This window comes from Gymnodraco acuticeps, unplaced genomic scaffold (assembly GCF_902827175.1).
Source record: "Gymnodraco acuticeps unplaced genomic scaffold, fGymAcu1.1, whole genome shotgun sequence".
In the NCBI taxonomy this organism is placed as follows: Eukaryota; Metazoa; Chordata; class Actinopteri; order Perciformes; family Bathydraconidae; genus Gymnodraco; species Gymnodraco acuticeps.
Genome location: NW_022990398.1, coordinates 194,381 through 216,534, shown reverse-complemented (window position 1 = coordinate 216,534; position 22,154 = coordinate 194,381). Strand labels below are relative to the sequence as shown.

Genomic DNA, 22,154 nt, shown 5'->3' with positions numbered 1-22,154 from the left:
AAATCGCAATTAGATTATTTCCCCAAATCGTGCAGCCCTAGTCTGAATGCAGATTGGCAAAAGACGACCACAAAGCACACAAACAGATGGGATGAGGGACGCATCACACCCATACTATTTGGTATCACTCCAGGAAACAAACACCAACTCTTTGTGACCAAGACATATATGTTAGATGGAATCTAACTAAAACACATAAGGGCAGTACAGCACATGAGTGACAATGCATAGTGATATTTGTAAACAAATGCTTTGGTCAAACTGGGTGTGGCTACAGGAAACAGACAAAAAGTGAAGTGACGATTATTCTCGAGCACAAACACTGTACAGTAACTGCACTTATAGAGGTTATTCAACACACACTGAAGAGGTTTTATAAGCCTGAAGATTACTCCTTTGACATAATGTGAAGAGGAAGTAGGTGAATGTCTTCCAACTGGCCAACAATGGGGAAATGACCCCGAAACACACAGAACACATTTGGATTCATCTCTGCAGATTCTCTTTACATGTGTTTGTTATGAGTAACTGTGCATCTCCCTGTCATCTCCGATCGTACCACAAGGGGCACCAAAGCAAGACATGTTCCAATACTTCATGGAACATCTGAATTATATCACAACAAGAGCCAAAAAGCATCCATTTGAAGGAGGTAGAGAACCAAACCAACGATGTGCCGGTCAATTTACAAATCTACAGGACTGTCTGCTAACCAACACATATATATATATATATATATATATATATAAAACTATTTAGAGTATATTTCATTCTAACAACTCAGGCCAATGGCACCAAATTCTAATAACAACAACTAGTGTTTCATTTTCGCTCCACACATACGTAGGCACATTAAATATCTTTATAGAAACACGTCCAAAGCCAATCCAGTACCTACAGTTAATCAATACATGTCACTGCTTGCTTGATTTTCCCATTGCTTAAATTATTATTTTAAACCCTTTTACTGCCAGGGTTTCCCACACATAGACTATATCTGTGGGAAACACTGACTGCATACTGTACATTACTACCAACCATTTTCCAAGGCACATCATATTTTAATCTATGAGGTATGTTGCTTGGTTCAGGGTTTGTCGTCTTTCAATGTTAAATTAAAGATTATTTAAAGAATTTTCTGGCAGATGATGGAAGAGCTTGCGTATTGTGACAGGCAGTTTTAAAGTGATGTAGGAACTGTACTATTGAATGCTGACATCCTTTTTCAAATGTATTTATAAAAAGGGCAGCCATTATTCGTTCGGTACAGGCTTTTCTGTTGCCTTAATCTTTTACCTCCAAATAAGAAGTGTTTTCTTTCAACTATGTTTCAGAAAATGGTCAGCTGTAATATCAAATATATGTACAGCAAATGGGACACACACACACACACACACACACACACACACACACACACACACACACACACACACAAAACAAAGAAGTCCTTTAAGCTGCCCTCTTGATTTTGCTATGCTTGCTTTGCGCTGTTATTGTAAAACCAAGCATTCATTACAAAATGACCAACTATGCAAAACATCTCAAGAAGACAGTGCAAACAGGAGTACACTTTGACAACTCATGATATGTAAAATTCAACTCACCGTCTGCAAACATAAGAAAGCAGTAGGAAATGAAAAAAGAGCAAAAAACAAGCAAAATAGACAAAGCATTCATGACAGCATGACAGTTTACTCTCTAGTGCTACGGCTACCTTTCCTCAAATATTACATTTGAAATTCTTACACTGTATTTCAGTTACCTGACAGACAGTTATGAGGTGGTCTACATATCAACATCAAAATGAAAAGCAGACTGTGACAGCTACGTAACTGACTGACAACACAAACCAAATCTACACAAATGACCCGATGTATTAAAAAAGCACCGTGTGTGAACGGCCCAAAAAATTAAATCTGAGTTTCCACAAACTTTCCTCTCTGGGTGTCACGTTAAGCTAACAGCGCTAACAGGTGCTTTGTAGCATTAGCTTACCTTTAAGGGCAATAACTTTGCTGGCAGGGTTCATGATGGCGCTGTCTGCGGAGATGGGCCGGCGGATGGGGTTGTTGGGGTCGGCCATGTCGATGATGACCACCTGGGCCTGCTCACCCACCTTCTCTCTGATGCAGATGAACTTATCAGACTCCATGGTCAGAGTGCTGAACCCAATGTTGGCCGGGTTGATTCCCAGGTTCTGGAGCTGAGATATGAACACACGACTTGTTTAAAGAAGCAGCCCATGGAAAACACAGCCCAACGCAACAAAATCGTGACAATACTTATTAAAAGGTGTGGTCTTTTAGGTAAATATATTACATATCTTAAAAGGCATCATCCATAGAATCATTTGAAAGCACTTTTTTAGACAGAAATACATCATACAAATAGATTCGTGCAGTGATGGCGTACTTTTGAAGGCCGACCTGAAAGATAATATTGCAAGGGTTCCCTCCAGAAAAAGCCAATGGGATTTTTCAATGTGATTTTGGGTTATTGCAAAAAATAATCAAGCGTTTATGATACCAATGAGTTTTGAGGTACAAAGCTAACATTGGGCTATAAAATTAACTATACAGCCTTTGTTTCTGTATGAAAAGTGTCTTTGGATTGCTTAAAAGATCATTAATTATTATTGTAAGTTATTCCAATTCTGCAATGGATGTCCACATTGGGGCTCTGGTTTAATAACCATTATGAACTGCAGGTATAGATGTGCAGTGCCCTCCTTAAAGACCCTTCTTGTGGTCCTTGTAACAGTTGCAATACATTGATGTGTGTTTCTATTATGTTGTCCATCCCATCTCTATCATTAAGACTTGGCTAAATAACAGAAAAAAACTCTCTCTGTATAAAAATACAAATGTAATAAACTGGAGAATATTGACTTATAGTTAGAGGTCATTCAAGGTGCTGCTTCCTGAATGGTTCATTTCTTACATTTCAGGGAGAACAATAAATCACAAATACATCAAGCAGCTGAGATCTTTGATTAAACAGACTATTCCCCATACCTTGGGACAATTACGGAGAACGCTAATTGTGAAGCCGTGTGCAAACGGGGGAACCGGTTTTCGTTTTGATTGAGGAAACCATGAAGATCTTATTTTATTTGTTGAATCTATTTTTATCTGCATCTCCCACAAGGAGAGATTCTCTGAATGAAATTGTTAAATGGTCTAGCAGGCTGCTGGTTGAGTCACAGCTTAACCCAGGGTCCCTCCCTGAACACCACACAGTAATGACCGGCTCTATTCAGATGACTCTTCCCACCCTGTGCACACTGCTTAGTCCTTCTGATGGAGGTTTAGATTCAGAAAAACACCCAAATAGTACGTTTTCACTTACAAGGAATTGGCTTTGGGGTTTGGCATATATAATAAACACATTGTAGAGGATATTTAAATACAGGGAAAGTACACAGTAAAGAACATAAATATTAAGAATACAAATATCCTTTAGAAATATAACAACTAGGGATGCACGATATTAGTTTTTTGAAACCGATACCGATAACTTCCTGCTTCTCAAGACCGATAATAAAAAAAAATGTACGCCACTAATTATTTTAACGCGATTAACGCATGTGTATTTTTTTTCCTCGGCCGCCCCGTAGTTTCAGAGCGCATCGAGTTTAAAATACCATCTACAAGCTGATGCTGACAGCACTTCCATGGAGATGCAGACCACACTTCCACGCTCACCGGCAGGCACCGACTGGCTGTTGGGAGGACCGGGAGGGTGTGTGTATGTGTGGCCCGAGCGAGCGAGAGAGAGACCTTACGTGCATTGTTGTTGTTAGCATCTGGTGCTAGCTAGCTGCGCTAACAGATATAAGGAGCTGTTTAAATGAAAACAGAGGAGCGACATTTCGCCACAACTGCGCCGAGCACTTGACTTTATGCAGGCAGCCAGACAGTGGAACATTGTACGAAAAGTCAGCACACTCAGCACGGATAGTGCGCAACATGATTGCAGCGTCCAGGCAGCTCCGGTTCGAGCATATGCCTTGAGTTGCACATAGCTCCAACGCCCATACCACCGACGACATGTTTGTTTACTGTCCTGGCTTCACGAGTTAGGGAGCGCTGGATTTGTGAAGAACTCCCCTCTTCCTAAACCACTAATACCACAGTACTGGCAAAACGGGAGGAGCCGAGTGAAAAACAAGCGCCCCTCATCCCAATCCACCCACACCGCAGTATTCTTTTTTACCCAAAAAATATATTGTATATTATCGGGGCTATTAATACTGGTATCGGGTTTATCGGGATGACGTCATAATTCCTAATATCGGACCGATCATTATCGGGCCGATAATTATCGTGCATCCCTAATAACAACCATATAAGAGTCCCCCAACAAAGAGTAAAAACATATTATTCCAGCAGCCATCACTCGTTGCTGAACATTGCACAGATGCTATAAATGCATTTATTTGATGTATTTGAGTGGTTCATGTTTGTTTATTGTCTTATAAGTTATTTGTTAAATATGTGACGAGATTGATGCCACGTCTACTTCAAACACATCTACCAACTGTTACGAATGCAGTTAGATGCACCTGATCCGGATACAGGTGTTTTATGAAATTAGGGGGAGGATGTAGCTCAGTTGGAGTGTGCTGGACTTCGAATCAGGGGATAGCAAGTTCGAGTCCCAAGACCTGTGTCTTGCCCAGGTTGTGTCCCTGGGCAAGACACTTTGCTCCTGTGGGGATTGTCCACAGTACTGAATGTATGTAAGTCGCTTTGGATAAAAGCGTCTAACAAATTACATGTAATGTAATGTGAAACATATGCATCAGAGGCGACATGTCTTAACTTAACGGAAGAATAGGTGGACCGTGCCTCACCTGCAACAGCTGGGAAATAAGATAATATATGTTCCAGGTCAAATCCACTACAGCCCTGTTGTGACACCACATTACTGAATAATGGCATACGCTTAGTTTGCAGCCGACCACGGTTTCACAGCTACTAGTTAGCTTAATATCTTAATATTAGAGATCCCATGTGATATAATGACTTTATAGCTACATGATAATAAAGGTTGAAGAGGTTTCAATCACACATTTACATACATGTTTCATACTGTGAAAAAGACCCTAGAGAGATTTAAAATTGATATTGACTTTGGGAAAAACTATACAACTTCAGCAGGAGGACACTTTTATAAACTTTAAGGGTGATGGATTTTATACAAATATTGTAACTACTTGTTGACATTCACAAGAAGAAATGGACTGTCTCTAAATCAAATTTTGCAGATTTTTACAAAGAATTACAAGAATATGGAACCACTATTAAAAAGATAAGAACCAAATGTGTATTTGATAAATATTTTACTTGAAATGTACCCATTTGTATTTAATCACAATTGTATGTATATGTTCCTATTTTATTTTTTAAGACAGGATAAAAGATAAGATTTATAGACTGATACTTTATTGATCACAATTTGGGAAAATAAAATCACAGCATAGATAATACATTGCATAAATTAAATAATATACAATCAACAATAAAGCTAAATATATCAGCAGTAGAAGATAAACAATATACGCCAAACAGTGAATATATACATGACAATAATGAAAGCTATGCATGTATAGGGTATATATATATTGAATACACAATATAAATATACAGAATATAATGTATCTCTGTACATGTACCCCTGATGTCAATCTGTTATGTGTATATAATGTTTGATGTACATATATATGTTATATATAATAAAATAAAAGAATAAGAGAGAAAGAGGGAAAATATGACAGCTACATCAGAGCAGATTAGCATTTAGCAGACTGAATACATCTCTAGTGACGTGAATGCAACATCACGACCCATCTACTGTAACGATAGCTAATATACCTAATGTTTGCTAACCTAAATGTAGCCATGTAGATATCAATAACACAAGAACTACACACTGAAGGTCATGGAAGCCTGTTTAATGTAAGTATTATCCCCCTGTCCGTCGATGACAGCTAACCTCGGCTAGCGTAGCAACAGCATCAGTGCAATGAATGAGAGATGCTAGCCGTTAGCTGCTGACTAAACGGGGGAGGGGAGGTCATTCATTTGCTGCGGGTTTTGAACTGAAGATAACTGAATACACCGTTCATTCCTATGAGAGTCGCTCAGTGGCGCATGAAGCCCAAAATAAAACGACTGTAGATTCAGAAGGTACCCGTATGCGGGCCCACAGAGCATGCGCAGTTGAGTTTCCCTCAAGCCCCGCCTCCGATCTCCCTCCCTCTGCCCAGTCAAATGAATGGGAAGAGAAAATAACACTGCATTCAGCTTTGAGCGCATTTTACAACTTTTAGACCCAGGTCATTCAAATGAGAGCTATACAAAAGTTCGTGCTTAGTAGTTTATTAAGCTAAAATAAAATTACACGCTGATTTACAGACGTCTCTTTCCCAATGTAATTCAACGAGAACAAGTATTGTTGGGCCAACGTGACGTCAGGGAAGCTGTAGTAACACCGTTTGTCCACTACGACCATTCCAAAAATTGTCTTCAACAGCCGGCGCACTTCCTTCCTGGGGGTTTGGTATTGACGTTAGCTTAGCTAGCTAGCTGTCAAACGGCAGCTAAGCGGGTAAAATTAAGATATAACGATAACGTTTGTTATGTGTTCACACATTGCTATAAAGGTTTGCTAACATACCTGCAGGTGCTCCTGGAAGCGGATAGGTAGGATTTGAGCCATGGTGAGGGTTTCCTTTTAGCTTCTCCTCCTCCTGAAATCCTAGCCGTACAGCTAGCTATGCACCGCACTAGCTTCGACCTCCTCACTGTGTAGGTCGGAGCCAGTCAGTGAAAACAAAAAGACACGATAAAAGGTAAAATATGGTGTTGGTGATCGTGTTTCCGGAATCTGCTACTGGTAAAAAATGTTAGATATGTCCCCCTTCTGTAAGTGCCTCCTGCCCTGCATCGATGGATAGCAGTGGCTGATCTTCTGTCCGAAATCCGCAATGGCGGCGGAAAGAGCCTGCTTCAGTCCGGAAGCATCCAGGGAGCTCTGGAAGGACACTGGTCCCTGAACGCCCCTGGGTTAAGGATGGAGGGGTTTCATAATTTATTATTTTTAACATAAGAATAATAAATACAATATCTGTGTTGTTGCTTATCTTTGTAAGAATTTAACAGTAGTTTATCCTCCTTAAACGAACCGCATACATCGCCCATGTGCGTCAGTTCCGTTACAATATAGTGCATTACATTAAAAAATAAATAAATGGTATCTAGTTCTATTACATTATATTAAAATAAATACATATCATCCAGGAACCTCTGGAAGGACACTGGGACCAGTTAATAATAATAAATACAATTTCTTTGTAGTTTCTTATATTTGTATCTTAATTTAGTTTAGCTTCCTTAAAACACACTGCATAAATCGCCTTTGTGTGTCAATTCAGTTACAATTTAGTAAATTGCATTGAAATAAATAAAGACGTGACAGCGTGATGTTTTAAAGCATCAGTCCAACTAATGTTATTAGAAAAAACATTAATTTCATAAAGAAACACATGCATATGGTGAAAATCAGTAAAACCACGCCATTCAATTTGAGTCACTTAGATTTGTTTTTGCTACTTGTATTTATATTTACACTATTTATATTTTTATAGTTTTGGTTTACACGTTTGTTCTTCCAAGAGCTGCAACGATAGGTCGATCATAAGTAACATATTTATCTATTTTGATAATTGATCATTACTAAAAGAAATTGTGCAAAAATTACAGAAAATTACGTTTTTAGGAAACTTCTTACTTAATTTTGAGTTGGTAAAACAATAAACTTAATGCAGTGGACATTTCATTGACCAAACAAGTTGACCAGATGAATCAATAATGAAAATAATCAGCCCTAATTATTGCACTTTGTTTGCACATAGCTCTGCACCTGAATTGATATAAGGTTGTTTGCACAATATTGTTCCTCTGCACTGCACTGTATACAGATGTTAATAAAGTCAGAGATGCATGTCAGTTCAAATTAGTACACAGTCTTTTAAATCCATGACAGCATGTTGTTAAAGCTACAGGCAACCCTTCTGAGGAAATATTAGTTTGAAAAACACAAACAAGCAAACAGCCAAAGTTAGTGAAACCAGGCAATTAAACACATTTTTTATAAAAAGAAAATCACTTTTTGTCAAGTTATGGGTATTTTTGGGACAATAATACTTTAACATTTCCAATTTAAGGATGTTAAGTCAGTCAGCACATTTTTATTGTCTAGAATTAAGTCATATGAAACACAGCTGAAATTGTTACAGAAGTTAAAATAAATTTGTTTTGAATCTAACAAAAAAATACGTGCATATCATTTTTAATCAGTCTTTAATTTAAATGCCTCGCCTTAACAGGAGTTTTCATTTAAGTGCAAGTTTGTGCAGTACAGCCCTCGTCAATTCATAGAAAATGTATTATAATTCAAAGAAATCTCAAAGCAGGAAGCAAAAGATGACTCAAGACAAAGAAATGCATTTCAAGAAGCAGCTGTATTCGACTATAAAGGCATTTCTAATCCAGTGTCTCTAAGCTGTTTTCTTAATATTTCAGTGTAAAAAGCCTAGACTCTATTAGAAAAAAGAAAACCCAAAATAACATTTCATAAGAAAAACAATCATTGAAAAAAAAAGAAAATCCCCCATTCACCAGTCATTTCAATTAAAATAGAAACACCATTTTATTTTTGCTAACATTTTCCCTCAAAACAAATATATATTTTTCCTTATATATATATATTTATATATTTATTCTCAAGGCAGTTGGTCATGGCCAAATTAATTGACCTCATCATGGCCGTTTGTCATGTTTTTTAAAGTTAGAAAACATAGCTAGAATGGAAGAGAAATAAACTAGCGGGAGCACAGTGAGGGAAGCACTGCACCGGCCGACACATATCTCATGTTGAGTGAGATGGAATAGTCTGTCAAGGCAGCGTGGCACACAGACACACTTCCTCTGGAACAAGTGCAATACATTTCTCACACATCACAAAACTACAACACACTCCTCTTTCACAGCACTCCGTAAGATTCCCTTTGCTTGTCTTCTCCTCGTCCTCTTATTTCTCGCAGCAGTGAAGGCTTGTTGTGCTGTTTTTTAGTCCACTTTGACGGAGACACACTGCAGCAGTCAGGGAGTCTCTGATCCGTCCTCCATTGTTGTTTTCCACCCTCCAACTACCATTACAGACTAACCACAGACGTCTGATGTGAGCTATCTGCAGCAGTGTTTGAGGTTAGACAATTGTTTGCCAAATGAGAAAAAAAAAAGGATCCCAGCATCTTGTTATTACAGTAAAAACGTGACTAATACATCGTCCCTGAATACTGAAGACTGCTCTATCAGTACATGGTGATAGCAGAAGGGAGAAGACACAAGTAGCAGGGTTTCTGCAGAAAAGAGGGTTATGATGAGTGTACATGATGGCAAAATGTGGCTGTAGCTATGTGCTCTGAATGGGATGAACAGAAAATCACGAGAGGGGACAGGATGAATGAACAGGGGCAGGGATGGGATGCATGGGACCACCGTCGCAATTTTGTTTAGAGAGGGATGATGAAAAGTGCCGGATGGCGACGTGAGGAAGCTCCCTGGGTTACATGAAGTGAATATGCACGATGCACTCGTAAGCAGGTATGCTCACATGTTTTTGTGTGAGGGAAAAGAGAAGATGTGTAGGAGGAAAGAGAGAAATCCCTGGGCTACATGGGAGGGTGCATTAGAGGAGAGGTCCCCAACTACCTCCATCCATCACACCCTCCCTCCCTCACACCTGAACCCCAGCAGGACTATGTGCTTCTCTTCTGCAGCTCCTGAACGAAGGCTGGCGGAGAAGAGGAGGAAACAAGTATTTAGTACCCAAAATACTGTATTTTGAAGATCAATATAAAATAATAATCCTTACCTCCGATAATTTCTTCCTTGACTTTTTGTAGTTCTTTCCGCACCTCCTCCAGGATTTCCTGCAAACAAATGGATTGTTAGTCATGGCACAGTTACTAGTGATCTGAGGCCTGTACTACAAAGCCAGTTTAACATACCCTGGATCTCTTTGTGTTATCTGGTTTGAAGGGGCCCTATTATGATCATGTATCTATTCATATTTGTATTTTGAGCGTTTACTGTGACATGTTTACAGTAAGCTCTTTATTTTTCTCATACTGCCTGTGCTGCAGCACCTCTTTTCAGCCTCTGTCTGAAACCAGAGCCCAGTCTGCTCTGATTGGTTAGCTGGCTGGCTGTTGTGATTGATCAACCATTAAGAGATGTCCCGCCCCTTAGCCTATCACGTACAATGTGTTGGAGCGCTAGCCAATAGAAGCACAAGTGTTCTATAGTGATGACACTATGTTCCAGAATTAAACAAAGGAGTCTGTGGGAGAGAAACTGTTGCTAGGCGAGGATGAGAAACTCACCTGTTTCATTTTCTCTAAATCCGAGTCTTCCATTCCTCCAGCATCGTTACCGTTGTTGCCAGCAGGCTTCGGCCTATAAGAATACAAGAAACACAGAAACAGAGAAGTATTTATTAAAGTTTGTGTTTCAGAAAAACAAGAAGAAGCCAAGACGGTCCATGGCACTGCATTGACAACGAGCACCTCACCAGTAGTAGTAACAGAGCGATGACGGAAAAGTGAGTAGAAATGTGTCCACAAACCAGAGATGCCAAGCCTTTCTGAACTGATAGCAATTCAGAAATGAACACCCACCGAAAAAACAGGAGGACAGCATCGAGCCCAGCACTCAGAAGTGACATTAACCATTAATCACACCATCAGGCCGAATTTCCTTTTTCAGCCATGACACGCCCGGCTGGAAAACCTACGAGTCCCCTGGGTGCATGCTACACTCTGATCCATTAGATGGTGCCATCCTCTCTGGAAAATGCTTATGTCTACTTACCAGCAATGAGAACCCAGAAATGTTGAGTAGTTTTATGTTAGATATGAATAGAAAGAGTCCCCAACATTTAAAAACTGAGAGATGCTAACTTGCATATGTTGGGCAATTTGCACAATTAGCATAGGTTGCGTTACTTAGCATTAATTTAAATAGTGAACAGGATACCTACTGGTCTACAAATATGGCAATTTACTGGTTCAATCTGCCGTTTTTTTAATGCTGAAAATACCAGAAAAGGATTCAGCTTGCTCAATAACCCCCATAACCTCCAATATCGTCCCAATTGGCCAATCCATTTTTGATTGTCCATATAAGCTATAATGCTAATTAACATCCAACATAGGGCTGCTCAATTAATCGTATTTTAATCGCAATTACGATTATGGCTTGCAACGATTACGAAAATAACGTAATCGAAATAAAACGATTATTTATTTATTTAGACTTTTTTTTTTTTTTATATATATATTTTTTGGTTTTTCAGTTGAAGTATACTTAAAGTTCAGGGTAATCAACTGTTAAAAACATACTGTTCAATTTTTTTTTCTCCAATAAATGGATGTTTTCAAAGTAAATGGATAATAATTTTTAATAATCGTGATATAAATTATTGACCCAAATAATCGAGATTATGATGTTTGCCATAATCAAGCAGCCCTAATCCAACATATGCAAAGTAGCAAGCAGCAGTTCCTAAATTCTGTTCACCCGTACTGGACATTTCTAACATGAAACTTTGTGTAACTCAACATTTCCAGTTTCACAATAGGACTCTTTGAGCGGTCACATAGACAAGATGCTGCGCTAACCTGCAAATAAAAGCACGGGGAGCTAAAGCCATGAGTGAAAAGGGGCAGCATGTATACCTGGAACCTTGGGACAATGAGGGGGTGGAGTCCATGCTCTTGGTGACGGAGTTATTCCTGTTAGTGAGACACACACACTCCTCTTAGAATGAAAATGGAAGACACACAAGAGCTTGACAAAGACGCATGTTCACACACTCGCACAGATGGACTCTCAGGGTGAGATAAAAGACCTGACACCTGCGGGGAAAGGATTTACTGCATGGAAATATGTAAAGGCTGAATTACCTGATCATAGACGACTTCTCCCAAGGTCTTCTCAGGGTGTCTGGGAAGGATATGCAAAGGAAAGCATGAGTTTTCATGCAAAGAAAGGTCCGATTAATTTCCGAAGGAGTGTATGTGGTCTACAATTTATTCCCATTTGTCATTTTGTTTTCTTTGCTTGTATGGACTATGGCCCCGGGGGCCAAATCCGGTCGGCGACTTCATTTTATGTGGCCCCGCAAGAGCTTGCAAAGAATATAATTCGTATATTATACGGTTACATGCCACTTTACAGAAGCAGGTTGCCCATAAACTACATGTCCCACAATGCATCTCGTTTTGTGACCTGCGCACTGAATAGACGTGCAATTATTTGCCCGAACTTCTGCTTTCAGACGTAGTTTTAATAAGTTATTATCCGATAATAATCCAATTCAGAGGCAATAATGTAATATATAATACATTATTTTATATATATTATATATTTATATAGTTACAACCAGCCCTTTGAGTGCAACCTTTATGCGAATGTGGCCCGCAATGAAATTGAGTTTGACACCCCTGATGTAGATAGAGCTGAATGGAAATGGAGAGCCGAAGACAAAGGTGTGAATATGTCTGTATAATGAAGCAGCAACTCAAATAAAAAGAAAGTGATAAATAAAAGTGTTCAGTTCTCACCGCTTTGACCTTGAGGCTCTGAATCATCCTGTAAAAAAAAAGAAGAAACCCTTAGTGTTCAGACTGAGTCATCCTCATCATGCCTCTTCTATTTTATAAATATCAGCTACAGTGTCAGGCCATATCAAAAAACACATTTGTTGATTTCAGGTACACAAATAAATGCCATCTCTTACATTTTCTTGTGGCTTCGCTGCCGGCTTGTCCAAAGTATCTGTAGCTTTTCTCCTAATGAGCAGAGGAATCAATTGAGTTGAAACACCACACAGACTTGGACAATACAGCATTTCAGTAGGATTTGTATGCAACCAATAAACAAGTCTTATTTAATCATTGTGTATTTTATCTAACCTTCGTGCTAGGATGGCACTCATTTCTCCCATCAGACCTCCTCCTCCTCCTCCTCCTCCCCCCCCTCCCCCGGAGGTGCTGCCGCGGCTGGAGTCAGCTCGGCCAATCGGAGCTGCAGGAGCTCCGTCCTCCTGCTGAGGGCAGCAAACAGCAGAGAAGAGTTCAGCGGGAGAGTGTGTGTGCGTGTGTGGGCATGATGACTCAGTGACTGACTACTGATGGTTGCAGGAATCCTAGCAAGGCAAGTAGGAACAACTCTAGGATTGGATCAATGCAGCAGCAGAAGGCCGTTTGTGTTATAGATGAGAGCAGTGCTACTTCACTGGCCGGCTAGATGATGCCACGCCCTTTTTGTTGTGGTAGCAAAGAGTCGACGCCAAGCTGAAAGTATGATTTATCGTGTTGAAAAGCCGCTTTGCTCTGTATTGCACGTCAAACAAAACAAAAAATATATTATTATTATTTAAAAAAAGACGATACAAGAAGATATCCGAGGCATCAGGGCTCCATTAAGAGGACGGAGATCGTAAACACTGGTCAGTCAACACACGGGGAACGCTTCATCACAGCTATATTATGATGCTAATGAGGTTAACGTCAATCGTCAAAGTAAACATGTGTAATGTTATAAGTCAAAGTAGTGACTGTCGGTGATGCATTCAAATCTGGCTGTGGGCGGCAATTCAGGCGAATAGTCGACTAGTCGTTGCAGGTATGGAATATATAATGATACGTTGGCAAAAATGACGGCAGATATTTTCACCCTAAAAGGGGCGGGACCATGACGTAGATGGAAATGTCCCGTATAAGTTGCTCTCGTGATTTAGAGAAGCACAAAATAAATGTAATTATGTTCTATGTTGCTTCAAGAGAAGCTTAAAGACAGGGCCGTAAAACCAGCGTACTCACCTTGGAAACTTTGCGCAGTTTAGCTCCTGCTAAGGCAGCCGCTAAACCCCCGGGTCCTCCGAGACCACCACCTCCTCCGCCTCCATCACTGCTGCCACCTCCTCCTCCACCACCACCTCCACCTCCTCCCGGAATGGGTAGGGGTGGTGCTGGCGGAGGACCTGTGGGAGGTGGTCCCGGTGGAGGAGGGATGCCAGAACTAGGTGGAGGTCCAGGAGCCGGAGGAGGGCCGGGGGGTGGAGGAGGAGCCGGTGGAGGGGGGGGGCCTCCAGTGGCCGGCGGGGGAGCAGGAGGTACAGGGACTAAAAAACAAAAACAGAAAGGCACCATCAGGAGTTTGAATCTTTAGACGGTGAGAAAGGACATTTCAGTCTCCCTGTTTGTACCACACACTCAGATATTGATAAATAATAATGAACATCTGGTAGTTTATGCATTTATAAAAAGGTGCTCATCAATCACCCTCATGTTGATCATTCATTTTTAATTGATCTGTTGGGCGTCGTAGCTTTAGCATGTTGCCCACCCGTGCTCTGCGCCTGTACATTAGCTAACCAACCCTGGTTACTCCCATCGTAGTGAGGTGCAGTTGTTTAGGCGTGTGCTGATCAGTCTGCGTGTTTCCTGACCTGCAGCAGCTTGTCGTTCTCTCTCCAGTCTCTCATTCTCCAGTCTCTCGTGCTCCAGTCTCTCTCTCTCCTGCTGCTCCAGCCTCTGCTGCTCCAACCTGCACATCAACAAACATCTGTCACCAACACACATCTGTAGACATGCTAAATAAAAACATGTCATCAACGGGACGGATAAATGAAGCAGAGCGTATTATCTCACACATGCATTTGTACGTGTACAATGTATTTGAAGGTTTGTATTCCTACAGTTTTATATGATATACATATTTTATTTATTTCTGTTATTATATTGGGCCGTTGTAGAGCGTTTGTACATGAAGGTCACCATAGGAACCAGTTTGTGAAGCCTAATCTCCTGAACTGAGGCCTACTGTTCAACAAGAACACACTTCAGTGGAGGGCAGCCATTAACCCTATCCAACACCTATTGTTTTCAAACAACTCTAAATCTCTAAATGTAGTACTTGGCACAGTGTTGAGCTATAATCAGCCTTTATTTTCAATATTTTGAAAGAAAGTGGATTTTACAGCTTCTGATTAGCCTATCGCTAAAATCGTCCACAGCTGGACAGGGTGGCCTAATTCCAGCCGCCTCAGTCACTACAGCCCCCCCCCTCATCACATCTGCCTCTCACAACAGCTGTATACACAAAAACACACACACACACACACTGACAAGTTCAGAGGTCCATACACACACAAGTGAGAGTCGCTGAGATTTACAGCTGATCCACTTAGGCGGAGTGCACAGGAGGGGGGGAGAAGGAGTGTTTATGTATTTCTACTGGTGAATATTGTGAATGTATGTTCATCAGAGCTGAACGCATTCATGTGATGTAGCACCACCTGCAGCCATGCTAGATTTACAACGTGTTAAAGGCTCGCTAACCAGCCACCAGGGAAGGGAGGGTTACTATGTAATCTGTTATGAATACGAGTTACCTGTAGAAAAATGTGAACCAATCCAAGTGTCACAATTAGGGTTGCAAAATTCTGGGAATTTTCAAAGATGGAAACTTTCCACGGGAATAAACTGGGAATTTTCTAAATTGAAGGTTGGCTCTTCATAGGGAACTTAAATATAGTTGGGGAAAGTATATTTCAGCATAATCTTGACTAAAACAGATGCCATTCAAGTACACTTGAATATCCATGCCATTCCTCAATCACATGCACATAGCACACTGCTTACTGCATGGCTATTGAGACCACACCCCCTACAGGCACTGTGCATTCCTCCATCACATGCACACATGATTTCTATAAGTAATATTTAACTCAACATTCATGTTTTTGTTCTTCAATGAAACAAATGATTGTTCAATAAAATAATTCAAACTTGTTCTGTTCTACTAACAAATAAATCTGTTTAAATGTGTTTTTTAATGAATCATTTTACATGGATGTTTTCTTATGACAAAACAAAATGTTTATATTTATGCTTGGATATGATACAATTCGATCAACTCCCAGTTAGTTCCCATGGAAAGTTTCCAATATGGAATATTTCCAAAATTCCCCAGCTTAACTTCCCATGGTCATTTACCGGAAACTTAGAGGAAATGTTCCGCCCCTTTGCAACCCTAATCACAATATAAAAGTAATGTTCCCGAATTACCTCAATATGAAATGTAATGCAGATACATCGAAGAGAAAATAAATATCAATAAGATGCCTTTAACTTTGTGTATTATGTAAGATAACAGAACAATGTGACTTTAGAAAAGAAGAAACCAAGATATTTAGGATCAAACATGTGGCCTCTGCTCAGAGATTTTATTGAAAGGAAAAGCTGCCTTTCATAAAGGATATTCATATTCAGCCTAGATACAGTACCAACGATGAAACGCATGAGCACATATTACAGTTTAAAAAAAATGTGAAATAAGATCTGAGCTGAAAATGCACTGTTTTAGTTTAATACACAGTTAAGATCAAACACACTATTTTATGAACATACATAGTTCACCCACTGAAATAACAGAACAAATGAACCAAAGAAAGTGAAACCATAACGCAGATTCAGGCCGTAGGCGTATAGATTCACATTTAAAGTGTTAGCCTACAAAACAGTTCAGCTTACAGAGAAGAAATAAAGTCTGATCCTTTTACGACAAACACTATCTGCTCTTTTTAGGTTTTTACTACATTTTAATCCTTCTAGTAATCCACAATCTTTAGAAATGTAATCTGATTACATTTTGTTTTATGTAACTGTAAGGGAATACTTTTTGTTGTATCCTGATTACATATTCCTTTTACATGTAATCCATTACAGGCCTGGTCATCAGCCGCTGGGTTTAATAGAAACCTGACAAGACAGTCCTCAGAGCCAATCACAAAGCCTCCCCTGCTGTGCAACATATTACCTTTTGGTCTAAATGAGATTAAAACGTTAATCCTGCGGCGTGCATGGCATCGCTGCAAGTCTCTATCCCACAGATAGATGGCGACGGGACTGATGGGAGGCGTGCGCCTTGCTGTCTTTCTAACCTTTAACCCTAAGGAGGCTGAGGGAGGGTTTAGCAGTGTCACACTAATGCCATCAAATCCTCTACATATGTGTGTGTGTGTGTGTGTGTGTGTGTGTGTGTGTGTGTGTGTCTCTGTGTGTGTGTGTCTCTGTGTGTGTGTGTCTCTGTGTGTGTGTGTCTCTGTGTGTCTCTGTGTGTGTGTGTCTCTGTGTGTGTGTGTCTCTGTGTGTGTGTGTCTCTGTGTGTGTGTGTCTCTGTGTGTGTGTGTCTCTGTGTGTGTGTGTGTGTGTGTCTCTGTGTGTGTGTCTCTGTGTGTGTGTCTCTGTGTGTGTGTGTGTGTGTGTGTGTGTGTGTGTGTGTGTGTGTGTGTGTGTGTGTGTGTGTGTCTCTGTGTGTGTGTGTGTCTCTGTGTGTCTCTGTGTGTGTGTGTCTCTGTGTGTGTGTGTGTGTGTCTCTGTGTGTGTGTGTGTGTGTGTGTGTGTGTGTGTGTGTGTGTGTGTGTGTGTGTGTGTGTGTGTGTGTGTGTGTGTGTGCAAAACAGGACTACCGCAAAGCCAAGACAGCTTGACTTGCTATTGATTGTTATGCAACTAAAACCCAGAGGGTGGTTTGCTTAGAAACATGAACTTCACATGGCCGTGCAGAACATCAAACAGTGAGTCTGCACGGTGAAACAACTTGCTTCTGCTTTTTTAACAAATACTGACACTTCTGCTTCTTTCTTTGTGCTGAATACAGCCTGCAGACTCAGAAGAAACCGGGCAGTATTGTGAAGGTGCATACACACTAAGGGGGCACAGTTTGGATACAAAAAACTATAGAGTGGTGCAGTGAGGAAGTATTTGCATCATAAGGGCTCCCCACAAATCCAATGGGATTTCTTAAATTGGAGTTTGGATTATTGCAAAAAATAATCTGTGGCAAATCGTTGTTTAATTGGAAAATCTCCACATATTACCACCACTCTATGATATATACTTTATTTGTCTCATACTGCCTGTGCTGCAGCACCCAGTCTGCTCTGATTGGATTCCCAAATAAAAAGTGGCTGGTGGTTTATTGAAATTAGAAAGAAAAAAAGTGAAGTTTGGTGAAATTACCTTCGCTGTTCCAGCTCTTCTGGAGTGGGTCCATTTGAGACTGGACGGGGGAGAGTTGCGTAGCCTGGCAAAGTTCAGAAAACATTATTAATTAAAGTGGAAAATTGTTGTGTATGATTTTAAACATTCTTGAACAGTTTATGATTTGTATTTTATGACACTCTTTGAATTGTATCCAGCTGTTTGTGCTTTTTTCGATGTACACACCTTCTTCTACCCATTCAGATGAGTGTGCAACCTCTGTAGACAGCCGTCATATAACAGAAGGGGCAGAAGAGGGTTTTATGGTGTTTAATTGCACTAGGTTTGCCACACTGTTCAATTGTTTCAACAGTAACACGTTTGCAACGGCTCAAATCAGATCTAATGACCCAGAATAAAACAGATATAACAAAACAGTGCAGTTAAAATCACATTTTGGCACAAAGAAATCTGCAGAAAAGCTTGGAAAATGTTTCCAACAGCTGGATTATGGCAGGATAATGTTATGGTTTTATGTAGGGAAAATACGTCTATTATTCTAGACTTTAAATCAATAATTGTGAGTCCAGTCGTTGGTTTGATTTAAAGGTCCCGTATTATACTGTTTTTCATCAATATATTATAGGTCTCAGATATATACAAACATGTCTCTGAAGTGTTTGGCTCCAAATATCAATCAGATCATTGCAGCGTCCGATACTTTAGATGAAAACAAGGAGCCCCTCCCCACGCCCCTCTGAGAGACATTTGGTTCAAAAGAACACAATGGTGCTCTAGGAGGAGATTCAGGTGATAAGGGGGGGGGGTACCTTGGTTGGTGATTGGCTAATAGCTATACAAGCCAAAAAATTGTAATGACATCATAAAGTGGCCAAAATCTGATCGGCTCATTTTCAGACAGGTTTTTATTTAAATGGTTCAGGACAAAAAGAGAGAGAATCTTTGTTCCTGAAACTTTCAGAATCTCTTTACACAGAGGGGACACATGTTGATGTAGAAGAGACATGAACAAGTGGATTTTGCATAGTAGGTGACCTCTAATATGTAAGCGTGTTATAAGGGGGATAATGTGCAGCGAGGCGATCATTATTGTGTTTTGTGCCCAACGGTTGCTGGTGAATCTTGTGACGTGTTTATTTACCTGCGTCTGCCATGGAGGTGATCACCTCCAGAGCGTGAGACATGCCGTTGGCGAACAGAGTGGCGTCCTCTTTGCTGCCGAAGTTCAGCCCCCACACCTGCCGGGCATCTCTCCACTGGTGGAAGTTGGGCGTGGCCTGGTTATACTTGAGCCCTTTCACTATTGGACAGTTAATAACCACCTGGGGAGAAAACAGCCAATCAATGCAAGGGTAAGAGCTACACATGTTTATCATTTTATTGAGATTCAATTCTGCATTTTCAAAGACAACAATACAATACAAGGACAATGGTGTTGCACATGAAAGGACAATTGAATAAGGGGTGGAGCGGAATTACAGCGTCAATTTATCTTATGCATCTGTATCCATTTAATACGTAGTGTAGACATGCATGCACATGGTCTTGCATCTTGGTCTTATTCGCTTATTCCACTAACGTTGATTATGTGAACGATATGCAGCAACTTTCTCCACAGAGGAATTTACTTTCTGAAAACTCTATAACCTGCTGTCTGGGAACAGTGTTGATGTACGGCTGATGTTTCTTGTGTTGTATATTGTGTGAAGAAACTCAATAAAGTCTAAGTGTGAAAAATGATATCTTCTGCTTTATTTGTGTTGGCCTGTGTTGGCTTGTTTTGCACCCAGCAGGTGGCGTGAAGCCGTGAGCCAGCAGGGGAAATGCTCTGGGTTTGAGTGAATGTGCTGACTCGCCATTTCATTATCTGTTTAACAGCCGCTGGATTCCACAGAGCAGATGGGAGGAGAGGAGACCCAACCAAAATGACCAACAATCGTTTAATAAAGCACAGAACCTCTCCTCTCCAGATCTAAGGGACATTTTTTATTTGATGAACAAGATGTACCCTTGTAATCATCACAGATTTCATTTAGATTGAAATATATTTACCTTCAGTCATTCAAAAACGTATTTTCTTGTCGCAAATTAAACATCCTTGTGATTTCCAAACATATAATATGCACCAATGAATTGCACCTGCACATATGCATGTATATATATATTGAACTATCTTCCCCTCATATCTGTATATGAAGATACAGCTGATCAATTCAATCTTTCTCTAATAAGAGATTCTTATTCAATTTATTTATTTTTCTTTCTAGCTCTCGTTTCTGCTTATAATTGCCTCAGTTTGATTTGACTATGAGCATGGATGGGATGGGCCTTTTTCTGAGGTTGTTGTTGTTGAAACTGTTGTTCAATAAAGTTTGGGAAAAAAAACATGCAGTGAAAAGAGAGGGTAGCAAGTGAAACATTACAATTAGGATTAAAGGGGGCATATTATGTTATTTCTTAAGTTAAAGAAGGTGTGTTCAAAAAGCCGTAATGCCTGTAGAAAAACATTTACACACCGGTCCTAGTGATCATAAAAATGGGCTGGGACACAAATCAACAAAAAGTTACTCTTCATAACGACAATCACAGGCAGTAGGAAACATGGAAGTACATCGAAAATACAGCCCCTTATATTCTGCTCTCATCCTAAACCAGATTGCATGTCTCCATTAGATACATATAGAGTCCTTATTGGGTGTCATGCTACTTCCTAAATTGTTGCAGGAAACGGAAGAACAAGCTAACTATCTGAGGAAACATAATCCACTTTAAGGCCCGTCTCTGGGGAACACGCTCACTCCTGAATGTTTAAAGGAGGAGAAACAGCAGTCGGGAATAGACCCACCCAGACATAGTGTACTCAGCTTTTTAACATCTGCCCACCCTTATCTATAAAGCGATATCTGGTGAGTCATAGCGTGTTGATAAGGAAACTTTTGTTCCCCTTTGACATGACAGGTTCACCGGACGGTCTCTCTTCTCATTGTGCCAACATCACGCCCAAAGATAACACTAGATGCTCCACAGAATCACCTTAAAGAAGCCATATTCTGCTTTCCCTTACATGTAGTGTGTTTTATAGGTTTGTGTGTATGTAAATGGTCTGCAAAGGATAAAACCCCCCACGCTCCCCCTGCCTGAAACTCCTTCATTGGACTCCTTTTGTTTACTTCTGGTATATAATGACGCGTGAATCCACGTTTTGGACTGAAATGTACCATGAAAACCATAACGGGAAGTTTTACACAATAAAAACATGAAACTCATCTGTAAGCTTGGTATTGTGTACTCGCTTCCTCTCGAGCATTTGCAGAAGTGTTCACATAAAAGCACACACCGTTACTATGGCTACTGGCAAGATTAAGTGTGCAGAGATTTGGCAATAGATCCAAATAAGATGAATTGTATCAGTGGAGGTGATACCAGTGCAGTTGTTCAGCTGTTATCAGTTGTACTGTAGCGGGTACACAGTCCAGGCTGTCATTATGCGAAGTACATTATCGCCAAATAATGCACTTAAAATAAGCAATAAAATGGGAGTGATTGACAATGATGCTTTCTTAGGTATTGTTAAATGATCATAAAGGATATCTATGAAGTCACCTAGGTCTTGGTGCAGGAATGAGTCCTAAATCCCGGGAATGAGTCAGCATTTTAGCCTTAATGGTTTTTTGAATGTGTTTTTGGTTGTTCGCCTGAAATAGGGTCGAACTGAAGACATTTTTGTTCTACGACGTCAGTTAATACCCCACTGGTGAATTAAAAAAACAACGGTCACTAACAAGTGTATAAATGAGGAATAAACGTCATCACGCCCAACATTAGCCGCCTTAAGCTTATGGTGATGATGATGTGAAGTCATGTGACCGTGATGTAGTTCCTTTTTAGCCTAATGTCAGCTTTTTACTTCAGAAATCACAAAGTGGTGTTAACATGTGCAGATTATCCTGCTGAACGAAACGTGTGGGTATCATAAACGTTTGTTTGCCAAGGAGATCGTTTTCTACAGTAA

The 22,154-nt window shown here is 40.2% G+C and overlaps 2 protein-coding genes across 9 annotated transcripts in view; both read right to left on the bottom strand.

Moving 5' to 3' along the window:
* Nucleotides 1–7,169, bottom strand: part of LOC117551693 (clathrin heavy chain 1) — a 42,588-nt gene extending 35,419 nt beyond the window's left edge. For 3 of the 6 annotated variants that reach the window (XM_034224652.1, XM_034224657.1, XM_034224656.1), the window contains exons 1-3: nucleotides 6,682–7,169; nucleotides 1,996–2,203; nucleotides 1,605–1,607 (exon numbers count right to left, since the gene is read on the bottom strand). In XM_034224652.1, coding sequence (XP_034080543.1) covers nucleotides 1,605–1,607; nucleotides 1,996–2,203; nucleotides 6,682–6,723 — 253 coding nt within the window. In that variant the 5' untranslated portion in view covers nucleotides 6,724–7,169. The remainder of the gene's footprint in view (nucleotides 1–1,604; nucleotides 1,608–1,995; nucleotides 2,204–6,681) is intronic. The other 3 variants (XM_034224654.1, XM_034224653.1, XM_034224655.1) reach the window with 3 other exon arrangements.
* Nucleotides 7,170–8,339: 1,170 nt separating this feature from the next.
* vaspb (vasodilator stimulated phosphoprotein b) overlaps nucleotides 8,340–22,154 on the bottom strand; it is a 32,532-nt gene continuing 18,717 nt past the window's right edge. Inside the window, exons 3-15 of one of the 3 annotated variants that reach the window (XM_034224649.1) lie at nucleotides 19,284–19,464; nucleotides 18,368–18,400; nucleotides 18,161–18,224; nucleotides 14,584–14,681; nucleotides 13,955–14,256; nucleotides 13,046–13,179; nucleotides 12,871–12,922; nucleotides 12,695–12,722; nucleotides 12,035–12,074; nucleotides 11,807–11,863; nucleotides 10,454–10,526; nucleotides 9,943–10,000; nucleotides 8,340–9,861 (exon numbers count right to left, since the gene is read on the bottom strand). In XM_034224649.1, coding sequence (XP_034080540.1) covers nucleotides 9,827–9,861; nucleotides 9,943–10,000; nucleotides 10,454–10,526; nucleotides 11,807–11,863; nucleotides 12,035–12,074; nucleotides 12,695–12,722; nucleotides 12,871–12,922; nucleotides 13,046–13,179; nucleotides 13,955–14,256; nucleotides 14,584–14,681; nucleotides 18,161–18,224; nucleotides 18,368–18,400; nucleotides 19,284–19,464 — 1,155 coding nt within the window. In that variant the 3' untranslated portion in view covers nucleotides 8,340–9,826. The remainder of the gene's footprint in view (nucleotides 9,862–9,942; nucleotides 10,001–10,453; nucleotides 10,527–11,806; nucleotides 11,864–12,034; nucleotides 12,075–12,694; nucleotides 12,723–12,870; nucleotides 12,923–13,045; nucleotides 13,180–13,954; nucleotides 14,257–14,583; nucleotides 14,682–18,160; nucleotides 18,225–18,367; nucleotides 18,401–19,283; nucleotides 19,465–22,154) is intronic. The other 2 variants (XM_034224651.1, XM_034224650.1) reach the window with 2 other exon arrangements.